The 15,871-nt window shown below is 41.4% G+C and overlaps 1 protein-coding gene across 4 annotated transcripts in view; it reads right to left on the reverse strand.

Moving 5' to 3' along the window:
• TENM4 (teneurin transmembrane protein 4) overlaps window positions 1–15,871 on the reverse strand; it is a 901,054-nt gene that overhangs the window by 321,256 nt on the left and 563,927 nt on the right. For all 4 annotated transcript variants that reach the window (XM_035330189.1, XM_035330205.1, XM_035330196.1 and 1 more), the window contains 2 exons: window positions 13,718–14,006; window positions 8,943–9,212 (listed from right to left, as the gene is read on the reverse strand). In XM_035330189.1, the coding sequence (XP_035186080.1) occupies window positions 8,943–9,212; window positions 13,718–13,940 (493 nt within the window). In that variant the 5' untranslated portion in view covers window positions 13,941–14,006. The remainder of the gene's footprint in view (window positions 1–8,942; window positions 9,213–13,717; window positions 14,007–15,871) is intronic.

Below are 15,871 nucleotides of genomic sequence, written 5' to 3' on the forward strand. Positions count from 1 at the left end.
TTCTCTCTCATCTGTCCCAGGAGGGCTTGACTGTTTGCTTAGGATGAAGCCAGTGTCTGGCCCTGCAAGGAAAATCCTGCTCCAAATACACATCAAACTGCAAGTCCAACCTGCCCCAAGCACCGATGTTCAACAAATCCCACCCCAAAAAGAGATTTAAGCCAAGTATTTTTATTTAAAGAGCAATAGGGCTTTTGCTGCTGACACTATCTGTATTCCCCCTATGGTATTTCACACAACAAGGAATTATTTGTGGCAATTTTAAATTATGTATATATATAAATAAATATATATATATATAAAGTGCCTAGATTTGCTTCCAGAATGCTTGGCAGCTGGCCAGCGATGTTACTAAATGCAATTATTTTCCATTAAAAAAAAAGTCTCCATGACAAGGAAGTTTAAAGTGGCGAAGGAAAGGACAGAAATTAGCAGCCTAATTGAAAAGAACAGTAAATTCTTACCTGTTAATATAGTTTCTACCTGCTATCAACGAGTTTATGGAGTTTGGACCTTATTTTCCCACTTAATGGCTTCACCATCATCACAATAATAATAATGTGAAATCTGCACACTAACCTATATTGAACTGCTGTTCATTACAGCTGAATCCCATTGTGAAGCGTTTTAATGTCAGCATCCCTTCAGATGCAGATTGCAACAATAAAGAAAATACATTCTCTACGGGACTTATCATATGAAGAAACAAAATACATGGAAAGACTTATTTTTTCTGTAGAAAAAAGCAGACCAGTGATGAGATAGATTAGCCCTAAAATCAGTGGGAATCCCTTCACTGAGGAACAAAATCAAGTTATTGTTCACTAATGAAGAAAATGAATTATTAAACTCAGATTAATCCTGCCTACCTTCATCCTCTAAAGTGGAAGCATGAATGCTCTTGGTTCCATCTCTGGTCCCTGGGGGCAAGCTAGGTGGTACCAAAGGGAGTTTCAGCTCTTGGGTGCATTGAATCCTGCCTGAGAGACAGTGACATCCCCTTCTTTCCTGCTTTGAAAAGCTGTTTTACACCAAATGGACAGAAGGTTGGTTGAAAGTGGAGGGACATTAAAGGTCTGTTGCCCTAAACCCCATCGATTTATCACCCTGTCAGGGTAAAAGTCTCTGAGACTTCTGTGAAGAAGTAAGGAGGTACCTCACCTTTTAACTTTCAAGAAGCATCTCGGGGCTAATGTCTGAAAAGGACAAAAGAGGACAGAAAATGTAAGGCATTAGGAATCCATCATCAAGGATGTCCGTGGTTAGAAAGTTGGATCACAAGAAAGGAAGACATAACAGCCTTCAAGGGAGCCATTTTTCACTGGAGAATGTAGCATTTGGGATGGTCATATAGCAAAAGTCTCCTTTTTAGGACTAATATTCTTCGTAAGAATATAAGTGTCTTTACGGTTGGAGAACCTGAAGGCACATTCCTTCCCCTGACCTTCACATTTCAAGCGATCATCGGGTCTCTGAATTCTCTATAAGGCAGCTTCAGTAGGCTGCAATACCCAAGCAATCCCAATGTGATATCAAAATGGGGTATTGCTTGCAAATCCTACCTGGAAAAGAGCAGTGTAAGAGTTTCGAGGAACTGAAACAGGGATGGGGATTAGTGAAAATCCCTTTCTGAACCTGCTGCTCATTTTTGTAGTTTTCCAGTGTTGTTCCCTATCTTCTAAAATTGATGCTGGATCTTTAGCGCTAAGGGCTCTGGCTAATTTTTATTTCAAGCTGAAACATCTTGTTAATATTAAGGTTACAACTGATAGGAGGCAAGTGAAGGATGACAGCCAGCAGATGCCTGATCTTGACCTGGTAATTCTAATTTATTCTTGTCTTCTCCTACTCAAAAGGCATAAGGAAAGCTTAAGAAAACAGAGCTCACAGCACATTTCTTTTCTTAAAAATTATTTTGAAGAATGATTTTTTTCTAAATCTCTTTTCTAAATTCTCCAGAGTCTGAGTATCATATTTATGCCTACACAATTTGCAGAAGAAGCATGTCTGAAGCGCACACTCATTTACTGGAAGTACTTTATAATGCACTATTTAATTTGAAGGGGGGGGGGAAAAATGTTGCTGCAACCACGGTAACAATATTAACAATAGAGTGCATGAAGCCTGAAAGGAAATTACTCAGCAAAACGTGGTAATAAAAAGAAAAGTCACCATGGATTATCAACTAGGGTATTAACAAATAATTTGTAATGCTAAGATCACACAATAATTCTGGCACTGCTAATTACACTGATATATTGAACTGCAATTTGGGCCAGTGGTTTGGGTCAACATGGTTTGGGAAGCAGGGAAGTGAAGGCAAATAAGACTGAGTAAAAATCCTTCCTGTGCAGACATTCAGAGCTATTTAGGAATACCTTGTAAGGCTCCTGGTAACATGTACAGACAGCATTCGGAAGATAAGCTCCAGACAACCAAAGAGAACAAGAAGTATACATGGAAATAATTACCATTTGCCTAAGGTTCCCCTAGCTATTGTAAAAAACAAAACAAAAAAAAACAAACAAACAAAAACACAAAACAAAACAAAACAAAACAAAACAAAACATAACCTCTGAAGAGAGAATATTCAGAAAAAGTTAATGAAATTTTGGAGCATGTGGCTTAATGACTGGGACAGCTTTCTGATTTAATAAGAAGCCAAAATGTATACAAGAAACCTGGTGGTGAGCAGCATGTTGCAGTGTGTTTAACCAAGAGTACTGGGATTTACACCTTGCTGGCACTCGGACAATTTTTCCAAAGCAGCATGGTACCACCGTACACCTAGGACCTGATCTACCACTGCTGATAGCAAAAGGAATTTTCAAAGGCTTCAATGAGGTCTGTATCAGGCACTGCTGAATAAGTGGAAGAATTAGTTAGACTTCTTAACTACCCAGGAGAAATAAAATTATATCGTTTCTCTGGTGTTCCTTGCTTGAAGAACTTGTCTTTAATTATTTCCTGCTGTAATGTACCCCTGTGTTTCTAAATATCTTCTACGAGCATTTGTTTCTATCAAGTCCTAATTTCCTATGCAGTTTCTTAAGCACTCCTTCCAGCAGCAATAATGGCTTTAGCAGTGTGGAATCAGAAAATGTGGTGGTTACTGCAAGAAATGCTCCTTAAATCATGTGTTATGTCAATTAAATGGCCAAGAGTTGGGTCTGCTATGGTACAACAGGCAGAGTTATCATGTGAGCTTTCCAGGTTCTGATTGCCAGTGAGTTTCAGTTCTACAAAGCATATGAGAATTTTCTGGAAAGGCAATTGATTTGATGGGAAAGCAAAAATTAACAGTAACACATTCACCACCTTTCTAGTCATGTTGGTAAGGCTTGGAGAGCAGGTTTGGATATTGGGCTGGCTGTTTTCTTGACAGCTTTAGAGCTTTTAGAGCTCATTTAAATGCATCTCAGAATGGTAGTGACTAAAAGAAAAATTATTTATCTCTGTAGGATGTGGGTCCAGCAGTGTAAAATGAATTGGTACTCTTAATCTTGTCACCAAGTGAGTAAGTGTCTCGATAGCTATAGCCACCATACAACTTTTGGGACTGACTGGTGATTTCAGAGGTGACACCAGAGACAAATGGACCTTGCGATTAAACTGTTCTTCCTAAATAGAGGTGACCAACAGATGAGTGGTGGAAGTGTTGAGGACAGTGATGCCTGCATGGAGTTCATAGGTGAATGAGAGATTTGAGTCCCAGCAATGCCTTTTTCATTCCTCTTGCACACATGAAATGCAGGCAGAATTGTTTGCAGCAGCATATGTTTTCTATATATTTTTTGAATTATTAAGATGGAAAGAAGGACCCACAGCACAATTTAGCAGCAAAGGTCTTGCAGACTGAATTTTGGCTTTCAGGGTGGTTAGATTTGGAATTTTAGTTTGTGTCTACTTATCTCTCAGTCTGCTAGATAAGAAAATTCCACACTTCAGCAACAGTTCTGCTGCAATAATTTCTTCATACAATATATCACAACTGAGCATTTAGTTCTATATCATCTCCAGCTCAGCTGAACTGTCTTAAGCCATCTGAAGTTACTCATCCTGTCTGTGAGATCCTTGTGGCCTCTTGATACTGCCCACATTCTTCCCAAGAGGAGATGACGACAGAGAGAAACATCAGCTCCACTCTGCACATGTACAGAGCATTAATCACTGCTGACTTGTCCTGCTAATGAAGAAACCGCTCCCCCTCTCTCCTGCTCCTTCTCACATTTAACTGACTGCATGCCTTGGTGGAAATTAGCACTAAACGCTGATTAAAAATGAAGTGAATCCTGAGATTGCCTTGGCTTCTTTGGAATAGCTGAAAGTTAAATTGTATTATTATTTTTTTTTTAATAAAAAAGGGCAGCAACCCACTTTCAGAAAGACAAATTTTGAAAATGTGGTTGACCCAGGTCTAAAGTGATCCTGAAGCAATTGCACTGAATAAACCAGTAAGCTCTTTGTCACATTGAAGGCAGACATCAAAGTGTGAGTGTTGTTTTGTTTTGTTCTGGGGGCAGGAGGGAGGTATGGAAATATCAGTATTTTTTGCCCACCTCATGCTCAGAACCACTGGGAGACTGTCAGCATGATTCACAGTGGTTTGGAAGGGCCTAGGGTAGGACCTTCCCTATGGTGCAGGAGATATTCAGAGCCTGTTTCACAGATGCTTACCCACAAAAACTGTCCAACTCTACATCTGTTAAGAGTGTCCTTCACAGTACAAAACCACAAGGTTCTCAAAGCCCAGTCTGAACAGTCCTGCATGCCCACTGAAACCAAAGAAAGCTCAGCAACACTACAAACTATTAAAACTGGATAAAGGGATGCTCAAGATAACAACAGGTACAACCACTGTGACTGAGGCAGCATCCAACCTGGACAGCTACCAGCAGCTATGTGTCTGTTTTACACCTCAAAACTTTTAGAATTGGAGTTCCCCAGACTTCTTTGACTACCTCTGCCAGTGCCTACTACCTACAAACCATTTATGAGAGGAGGATCAAGGTGTCTTTGTTCAGCTTGGAGAAGAGATGACTAAAGGGAGGAACAGTGGCTGTCTTTTAGCTATTTTAGGTGTGGGGATATACAGAAGATTAAGCCAGACTGTTCTTGGAAATGCATGGTGAGGGAACAAGAGAGAGTGGGCAGTAGAAACTGACTACCTCCAAGGAGAAGAGTTGTTCTCATTGAGAATGGTCAGCACCAGAGCTGGGACATAGATGTTGTGGACTGTTCAACCTGGGAAATACTCAAAATGCAACTGGATAAGGTGCTGAGCAACCTGATCTAACCTTGAAATTAGCCCTGTTTTAAGCACAGCTTCCAACATAAATTCTGCGATTCTGTGTTTTTAAGAGGATGTCTTTATGACTAGAAATATTTTGCTTTTGACTGAATTGCTGCAAAATAAGTCATTTTCTGGAAAACTATTACCTTGTTCTCCTCCATTTTGCTCTTATCTGTAGTAAAGAAGCAGAGCAAATCAGAGCAAAGCCTGTTCAGCGTTGCCTAAGGTGACGCCAGTTAAGTCAGTGCCAGGCTCAGATCCAAATGACCACCTCAGGAGCTTCTTTTGTTTGAATTAGTCTTGCTGAGAAACCGTGTGAAATAACACAGGAAAAAAGTTCTAAATTCCTTGCTTAGACGTTCAGTACCCAAACACTTTTCTGTGCACAGAACTGAACAGTTGATATGAGTTCACAACTTCAGCTTAGCCTAGGTGGTCATGCTGCAAAATAACCCTTAAGCTTCATTAAGCGGCTGCTACTTTAGCAGCATAGAGTGATTGCATTAGTCTGGATGAAGTGTGATGATTTAAGCTGTCCCCTCTGTCCCCTTTCTCTGCCAAGTGACCAGCAAGGTTGAGCAGAAAACACTGGCCAACCAAGAAGAAGACACTTGGGCTCTTTGGGTGTGCAGGATCTGAGCTCAGGGCAATGCCAGGGTTGTAACTCAAGCTAACTTCAGTGAAAACAAACTCCTAACCTAGTAAAAGTACTCAACCTCCTGAAAAGCCTGGGAACAGTTTAGATAAAACATTGCATGGCTTTTCATGCCAGCTGCTTGTGCAAGTGATTTATGGACTGTAATATGCCATGGAACCAGACCACTTCATCGGTTTCCTTAAAGACAGAGAGGGGGATTGTGGCCACATTTACTGAGCAGCATATCTGTTCCTTCAAGGCATCACCACTCCTCAAATAAAAGCAAACCTGATTTTTGAGGGAGGCAGACCTCTCTTTTTCTAAGAACTCAGTGAATGTCTTGGTAGAATTGCGTTTCGACAGCTTTGGATTTAGAAACATCAGAAGTAAATTCTGATTATTCATTTTGGATAAATAATGAACAACATAAAAATTGCTGACGTTAACCTTCATTGGAAAAGTTGGTTTAATGGGCCCCATAAAATCTTCTATTGATGGCAGGTTCATAAAGCTCCATATTGACTTCAGCTAAAGGCTATAACTTCTATCAATACTGTCAACAATTAATATTGACTAATAAAGGTATCCTGTAAACTGAGTCATAGCATTATGTTACTTTATGCTGCCATTAGCAAAATTTCATGTCTTCTTGAAAACATTTCTCCTATAAATCTGGGATTTCTCAAAATAGCCTGTGTGATAGCTAGCTGCAGAGGGCCCACAGTAACACTGCTTCTGTGTGAAGTGACAGGGCAACCTTTCCATTTGCTAGATGGAATATCTGAGTGTATCCCAGGCTTCACATTCTCCAACAGCAGGTTTCAGGTTGTGAGGGGTTTATTTACAAATATTTGTCACACCTTTACCTGTGCCAAGAAATTACAAAATAAAGATATCCACATTTTATCTGTGTACATTGAAGGCTTAAGATTTTGTCCTTAGTCCCTGTTTTCTTTTTCTTCTGCACCTTGTGTTTGGATACTTTTATGCCCCCAGTTCAATGGCAATCCCTACACTGAAGTTATGTGTCTCTCTTGCAGCTCTGGGCAAATTTTTCTCACCTGAATCTGGCTGATGTCTCTTATCTCTTCCCTTCTTCCCAGGGAAGTACGTTTCAAGTACCAGCTCAATGTCTCTAACAGAATGATTTGGGTTGTAATATTTTGCCTGGCATTCTTTGTGTTCCACACCTCTATTTTTTGTCAATATGAACAACACAATTAGATTCTGCCCACCATCCCTCTCTAGATTATATTTATGCTACACAGATTTTATATTTTTGACTGCGATATAGACCTTCTCATTCAAAATACTCAATACCTAACACTGCAAATGCTTAGGAGCCAAATAAACTTCTATGTTTGGAAAGCACTTAAAGTCCTGCAGATACATTCTCCACCTTGCTGTCTTCCCTTTTCTAATTGCAATGGTGGTTCAACAAATGGTTAGTGTGTCATTGAATTTAAGGGAAGAGGAATTGGAGGCTATCTCAGTCCTGACATTAGTACTCCTTCCTCTGTTATTAGTTTCAGTAAAGCCTTTCAAGGCATGTGCTGTTGCTAATGTGTTGTTGTTAATATAATTTCATTTGTAAGTGATCTGTAGGTACAAAGTTGCATTTGCACATGTAGAGATAGCATTACGGAAACCAGTGAAAAAGAGTCCAGTAGCTAATGTAATTCTTCTCTCTTAAGGAAAAAAAAAAAAAAAAAAAAGGCTAAAATTCTCTTTTCTTAGGAGGCATGGAAAAAAATTTTCTTTTCTTAGGAGGCATGGAAAGAAAAATGTATGGGATAGGTTCACAGCTGTTCATACACCACTATATAAAGCACAGGAGAGGGACATGGATACAAGAGAATAGGATGCAAGTGCAAGGTTTTTGCTGTGGGGAGTGTGCAAGATGCCTCTGTCTTTCGATGAATACACAAGGCTAGGAAATAAAATGCTAAACTCTGGTACTGCATTATCTGCCTGTCCTACTGTAAGATATTACACCAAGAAACTTTAAAAATATATATCATAAAGATATATTTTTAAGAAAATTCTTCTGTACATCCGTTAAATAGAAGGTCGTTTATCTTTGAACTTTGCCTAATATATCATTATCACTGAACAGAAACTTAATAAGATTCCACTGTAATTTTGTTGGAGTTAAACATAAAATCATGTGGGTGGTGTATGTCTCACTGTGTCATGGCTTCCAAAGGAAAAGTTATCATCATTTGTCACTATAATACTGTGGCAAAAAGCATAACGAGAACAAGCAATGCAGTCATTTCACATCAGCTTTCAGAGCTGAGCTCAAGCGCCCGATGACTTGTATGCAGCAGCTATATTAAGAAGCAGGCTGTGCCGTAATTGAATTAAAGGTGCAAAGGCATATATGGCTGTGTGAACCCCCAGGTCAAGCTGCAATTGAATCAAAATCCTCTCTCCTTCCTACACTGCTTGGCAGAACTGCTGACCAAAAGGTTCGCAGGACTTACAAAAGGCATGCAGGAGTCCCTGCAGCTGGGGATGCAAAGTTACTGAGATAAAAAAATCGTGACCTTCAGCTTTTATTTCTTACGAAGAAAAAGGCTTCTAAAAATATTTCACCACCGTTTTCCTTCAGAGAGCAGTCAGCCGATTTACATAAATGAAACGGCTCCTGTCAAGGAACCAGCGAGGAAAAGAAGGAAATTATCTGCCCCGAAAATCTGTAGCAAAGATAAGAGCAGCATCAGCCAGGGGAGGGGAGATTTAAATGCTTTTTGTCTGAAAGGTCGCTACAAAAAGCAGAGAAAGTATTACAGCCGCTTAATGATCTCTGTCGCGGTGATAAATAAGTAGGAGCTTCTCCAGCAGTTTATTAACAAACACTCTGTAGGACAGTACAAAAGGCCGCGACACGGGGCTATTAGAAGAGTATTTTCACTGAGTCTGATAAAAAAAAATACAACTAAGGAAGATTAAGGTGGAGTGGCAAGAAGTGGCATTGCTGTTCGAGCTCAAGGCTGCCATGGCACTTACCGGTTTCGGTATTCTCGTGCTCCGTGTCGGTGAGGGTGAGGTTGGAATTGGCCCGGCTCGATAAGCAGGAGCTGCGCCCGGACTTGGTGTTGCGTCCCCAAAGCCTCACAGGGTGCTCAGGCGACATGACCACGTCTGCCTCCGTGTCGGCATCCGAGCCAGTGCTGATGGAGTAGCCACAGTGAGGCAGCCCGATATCAGTCCGGTACAAAGTCCCGTGTGTGGGCGTCACGTCTTCAAGACCCAGCTCTCGCAAGGAGAAGTTGGCTCCTGGGAGAAAACACATCAGTCTGGTTACTCTTTAATAGGGGACAGTTTCATCTAGCACGCACCAATGGCAGAGCCATTCATTTTCTGTCTTCAGATGAGACCCTTCAACATCATAGGAAAAGTTGTCCTGTTTCATGGTGTTGGTTAATGGGACACCAAGTGACTATGCCAAGACCAAAAAACAGCTGGATTCCTGCCTCTGGAACCTTGTCTCTGACTAAAACTTAGGGCTTGCTCAATAAAATCATCACATTTGAAAGTAAAGAGGGATGGAATACTGGGGGAGAAACAGAAAAGAATGATTAAAAAAAATCATATACCTTGCAACTGTAGTGGGAAACAGTAGGAAATTTGAGTGAGTTCTGCTTCTTGAAATCAATGAAATTACATATTGGGGATTTAAATTTCCTTGGGGGATCTCACTTTCCCCTGGCTGACCACTCACGACTTGACTCGGTTTAGCCATTCAATCTGACACAGTCACAGTGGAGGTTATTTGGCTGCAAATAGATGCCATTGTTTAGCTGACTAAAAATATAACCTGAAAAATGACTCTTGAGTTCATGTCTCGTTACCTGCTGAGCTTCAAAATCAGACCAAATCGATGTGAAGGAGTCTTCAAGTATTAGCACACTTTGTTCAGAAAGTTGCATGAGAGAGCTGGGGAGAGCAATTAGTGGCTCTATTTTAATACATATTTATTTATTAATGCACTCTTTTATTTTGCAGCCCTGAATGTCTTTAAAGGATTTTGGCCACCTGTGAATGCCTTTATCTGCACTGTGCATTTACGTGGCACAATGTGGCCCGCTCCTGTTACAGTACGCCTCGGTCAGATGAATTAAGGAACTTTATCTATTAACCGGTAGGAGGCATCAGGCCCTGGACTGTGGCCAGATACCAACACCGCTGATCACAATCAGTCTAGTTGGCTTCCTCCTGTTATTTCAATAAATAAATCCCCTGCAATCAGAAGAGCTGTTGAGCCCAAACTGCCAAGTTCATGCACAAGCCCCAGACTCAGTTTTAGAGATGTGTTTGTGGCTCAGACGTGTTTCTACAAGGTGGATCTGAATGCATGATCTCCAGGACAGTTCAGTCCCCAGCCTCACTTAGAACAGCAAAGTCCTTATCTATTCATTATTGAAATTCGTTCCGCAGGTCTGGACCTCAGCCTCAAGGTTGTATCCAAAACTGAGTTATGCTTCTCTCCGTGCTCAAAACCACACAAGCATGTGGTTCTCCTCGCGTTTTTATTTGTTGATGTAAAATATCACATGGTGGAAAACATGAATCCAATAGAAACAGTCAGATTTCTACTTTTCCAGAGTCTGGTTTCATGCTTGTGGAAACGCTCTGGCTTGTCCTCGTGCCCTGCTGTGCGGGGAAGGGTTCGCATTATAGCACACATGCACTGAATGATCAGCTGCTCTTTTACCATGCTTTTTCATTCCATTGACTTTGCATCTCATAGGGAATGGAGAGAAGGAGATGTTTGAATGCAAAGTGAATAACAGGACTGGACAACATTTCAACATAAAGTTTGGTAAAGGAACTGTTTGACGTCAGGAGGAAATAACCATGGTTCAGCTGATTATGGATCTACAGCTGATAACACTTAAACTCTATAAAGCATTTATGAACTTCACACATTCTTAATTGACCAAAAAAAGATTAAAGCTTTCAGACAGAGTGGACAGATGAGGATGCCTGGGGCTCACACATCCGTTGAACCCTATAGCCTTGCTTGGGGAGCACAGTGCAAGCTTGTGGCAGATTAATCCATTTAACTTGGCTGCAAAACAAGTCTGAGAGAGCATCCTCTACCACTCCACAGCACGAAGTAACAAATGAACTTGACCTAAATTACAAAAGCAAAGAAGTAGTAAATCCCCAGAGACCTCACTCTTCAAGTTTTTACTTTTGGGCAAAGCCAGATTAGTTTCAAACCATCCTCTATGGAGGACTGGAGAACAGCATCTTCTGGTTTTGCTTGCACATCTGAGTCACCAATGGTGTCTTCTACCTTCCCCTGCAACAAGCCACACTCAACATCATCCAACACATCAACATGCAGCATGACTGATACTCTACAGTAACAGCAGCTCATAAATTATGAAAAATGACTGCTACAATTAACTGAAAATCAAATTTATTTGCAATAAACAGCAGGAGATGCATCGATTTTCATATTCTATGCTCACTGTTGCCTTTTAAGCTGGAAGAACTCAAGTCAATAAAAGGAAGATAATAAATATCTGAGACTTTTTAATTCAGATCTGGTCTATTTTTTCCTGTGCTGACTTGCACGTTTGCTGGCACTCACACTCTAGCTAAAACCATTTAAATGCTGACTTGTTTATTTACTGAATTTATTTGGTCAATTTGAAAAGTTTCCCTCCTCTGCCTTCCAAACCAATGCAGGAGAGAAATTCACTTTGCTTTGTTGACATCGTGCAAGCTAATAGGGCTTGGTTTTAGTTGGCATTAGCCCAAGAAGCATCACAAAGTGAGGTCCATTCATGGCTTTTTGCCAGTGGAAAATGTGGCACAGAAAGTCCAGGGTAATTGTTATCATTCTTCAGAACAGTTTGGCGACTCAGGAGAAACTGGGAGAAAATTATAAAATGAAAAACCTGTGGGTGATATATCACAAGTAGAATCAGCCCCCTGATGTGGTTAACCTTAACCTCTCAATCAATTTCAGCCACTTAGACCAATAGTATTTAGCATTTTTCAGTATCCTACTTTTTTTTTTTTTTTTTTTTCCCTTAGGGAATTATGAGCTTCTGTATACCAAATTTATACTCCCTGTCAACCTGTCAATAGACTAGCTTTTCTTATTTCTCTTTTGTGAACTTCTTAGGAGAAGTCCATAGACCTGTGTGGCCTCATAGACCCTCAGGTTGAAAACCGCTGACCTATACTAATTCACATCTACCCTGCATGGTGAATATATTGTATGAAGTGAGCAAACTCAATGACCTAAAAGGTTTCCTTTTCTTTATAACTTCTTAGATTCCTTAGAGAGGATGAAGTACTTCAGAGTTGCTAAGAGGGAAACTCTTTATGACTGCAAACTATTACTTACAACACCTACTGCCCCTTTTGTTAATTATTGCCTGCTGCAACTTTCCTGAAATACAAATACCAAGACTATGTGCCCTAAGAGACTTCTGCAAGTCATTTTTCTTGGGAATGCCTTAAAGATGAGTTTTGCACCAACACCACAACTGCATGGTGTTTGAAGAGTGAAATTAAGCAGTCCCCACGTTAAACTAGTGCAGTTGTATGCATTCCCTTTGGAGAATCAGCTTCTCTAAACACCAGTGGGTGCGCTCAGAGCAGTCAGGGTCAGCTCTTTTATGTTCATTGTCTGGAATGCTGCCTATTCCATTCAACTTGCTCTGCCATTTTATGCTTTTCTCGATGGACTTTTAAAAATAATTTATGTGAAACCCTGCTTGGTTTCTGAACTAAGTTACTCATGTCTCTACAGAAAAATGAAAATGAGACTATGAGATTATAGCAAAAGCCAGAAATTTACCTCATGTAGGCAACAATAGCATCAAAAATGTACTTGTGCCTGGCTTCAGGCTAGCAATAAAAAGGAAAATATCTGGAATGTCAGTTAAGACTCTGGAGCCCATGCTGACCCATGAGCCTCTGCATCTTGTCAGCTACTGTGACCCATATTTGGTAAATGGAGTTCTAAAAGTCATAAAAGTGTCTCTTTACCACCCCTCTAATACTAGAACTTGTCCCTGTCTCAAACCCATAGCCTGAAGGCCATGTATAATGTCAAAGATTTTTCAACCAATCTGCAGTTTAGTTGCCCCACTTCCTCCAGGCTTCTTGTGTTTTGCTGTAGCCCGGATGGACAGTGTGACAGTAGGTTGGTTGTCTTCTGCCTTGGGATCATTGTTGACTTCCTTCATGATACAGCAGGCACATGTCATAGAAAAAAAGGATACCTGAGCAGGCAGGGACTTCAGAATCACAGACCAGCTGAGGTTGGAAGAGACCTCTGGAAGTCATCTGGTCCAACAGCCCTGCTCAAGCAGGAACACCTAGAGCAGGTTGCTCAGGAATTTCCAGGACTTTTCATACATCAGTATACATGGAGATGGACTGTGCAGCATGTTCCCACTGTGTCTGGTTTCACAGCAGGAAGCGTTGCACACAACACATACAAGACAGACTCCAACTTTCTTCTAGAATATGGGATAAGAGTAGTACCTCTCTGTACTCCCAACACTCAAAATTAGAGAATGTTTTTAGTTGATGCTAATGAGCACAGGCTAGTGGTATTCCACTTAAAGTCATCAATTTGCAAACATCCCACAACTGTAAAAAAGGATAAAGATATTCCTTGCTGCTCTCTTTCACTATAGTTGCTTTCAGCCTCACAGTCCTTCAAAAGCAGCCCCCTGTCCACCCCAAGCTCTCAGCACTGAGTTGTTTAACTTCCCTGGTTACAGGAGCTCCTGCTGAGATGTGCTCACCTGCTCTACAGAATTCATCAGCCTCCTGGTGCACCATGTCTTTGACCCGATTGCTGTAGGTCAACCTGGAGTCTTGATCATAAGCTTTCAGGGTCTCGCTGGAGCTGTAGGACTTCTGGGGAACCTTGCTGTCCTCGCTCTCCGCTGAGGAGCTGGTGTAGCGGCGCTCAGTATCGCGGCGCCGAGTCAGAGATCGATACGGTTTCCTTTCTTTTACATCCATGGCACTCTTGTCTGAGTATTCAACATTAAAATAATGACGTCCGTGTAGTGGTCAAAATGGAATAATCTGAAAGAGAGAATGAAAGATATAGTACCTAGGCTCATGCCTTTGGGCACCAGAAGGCTAATTTGCCTTTTTTATACATTCTTGCACTGAACAAAAGAGAGGTTACTTAATGGACTGCAGGAAAACCCTCTAGAGCAATTACCAATGGGAAGAAAGTCTCAATTATGTGTGACTCAGAACTTCACTAATTACAATGGCTAACGGGATACATGCACGCAGCAACCTGCATCTGTCCAAACTGGGCTTGAACTTGTGGATTTCAAACTGATTGTGATTTTCTGCATCTTATTTCCACAGGAAGTGACTCAGACACCTCCTGGAGGCACGTTTTATGGACATCAGTCACCTAATTAGTGAGAAATCAGGCCATGCTGAAATGTCTCTATTTGGGCACGTGGAAGGCTTTGGAAAATGCTGTCCTATGCTTTTAAAAGTGTTTTGGTACATCATGAGTTTACTAGGAATAAAAAAAAAAAGAGTGAGAGACTGTGTAAGAATGCAAGCAGGAAGAGAGAGGGAGGAAAGAAAAATGAAGGGATGAGATATGGATGGAAATTAGATGCAAATATCTTTATATTCAGATAGCTCCTCTTTACCCAGCTAGAAACATATTAGAACTTAGCAGAGTTGAGAAAGTGCAAACAAATGTTACAGACTCTCCTTCATGTAACAGCAGGGCCTGGGATTTTTGTCTGTGGAAAACCAGTGTGTATATGCACTGGAATAAAAGCACGTCTGCACACAGAGAAAATTGATATAAAAACATATATCAAATATATATATATATATATAGAACACAACAAATATTAAAAGTACATTTGTCAAAATGTACTGGAGCAGAGGAGGCTGCGGGGGCTGCCAGCCATGGCCACCAGCACTGCCGGGAGGTGCCGAGAGGCCGGAGCCAGGCTCTGCTCAGGGGTGCCCAGGGCCAGGCCCAGAGGCCCCGGGCCCAGCCTGGAGCCCAGGAGGTGCCCTCTGCCCCTCAGGAAGCACTGCTGGGCTGGGCGGGTGCCGGAGCCCTGGCACAGGCTGCCCAGAGAGGGGCTGGGGGCTCCTCCTTGGGGATCTCCAGCAGCAGCCTGGACGTGGGGCTGGGCCCCCTGCTCGGGGTGGCCCTGCTGGAGCAGGGCTGGCACCACAGGGACCCACAGCTGACTGACACCACAAGCCACTCAAAGATCCCATGGAGCAAAGGCTGTGGGATGGCCATGAGATACACTTGCAGCTGGGCAGAGAAAAAGACAGTCCTGCTCTTGTTTCTGCAACTTTGATTTTACAAAGACTGCTCACTGGGTTTTGTCCCTTTAATCTCCAAAAGGAACTTTGCAATGACAGAACCAAATTCTGACAACTTGTGTAGTTTCTGTTGCACTCTTCTCAGAAATTAAGACACTACTTCAAAAACAAAAATCCACTGAATTCTCTCCCAGTCTATTCCAGTGATGGCAGCAGACCAAGTTCACACATCCTATTTGTCAGCAAAGCACAGAGAATCTATTGAACACGAATGGGGGATTGGGAGTGTATGCCATAAATGAGCTTTACTCAAGTCATCCACAGAGCTTCTGAGCACCGCTTTGATTTTAAACATGCGTTTAAACCCACTAAATTCATTGACCTATTTTCATTCATGAAATGTGTACATTCAATAAAGTGAGTGCAAATGGGAACCCTCACTGCCCAAAATTTATGCACATTAAGCATTTTTCTGAATAAGGGCCCGAGAGATAGAAAGACTTCAGAATGAATGAAGAAGAAACAGTCTTATAAGGACCTGCTTAATGTAGTAATAGTGTTTAAGAGGTCTACCAAATAAAGGTAGACATTTTGCTGTATTGAATTAAGGTTATTGGTACTTAATT

The sequence above is a fragment of the Oxyura jamaicensis genome, chromosome 1 (assembly GCF_011077185.1).
Source record: "Oxyura jamaicensis isolate SHBP4307 breed ruddy duck chromosome 1, BPBGC_Ojam_1.0, whole genome shotgun sequence".
In the NCBI taxonomy this organism is placed as follows: Eukaryota; Metazoa; Chordata; class Aves; order Anseriformes; family Anatidae; genus Oxyura; species Oxyura jamaicensis.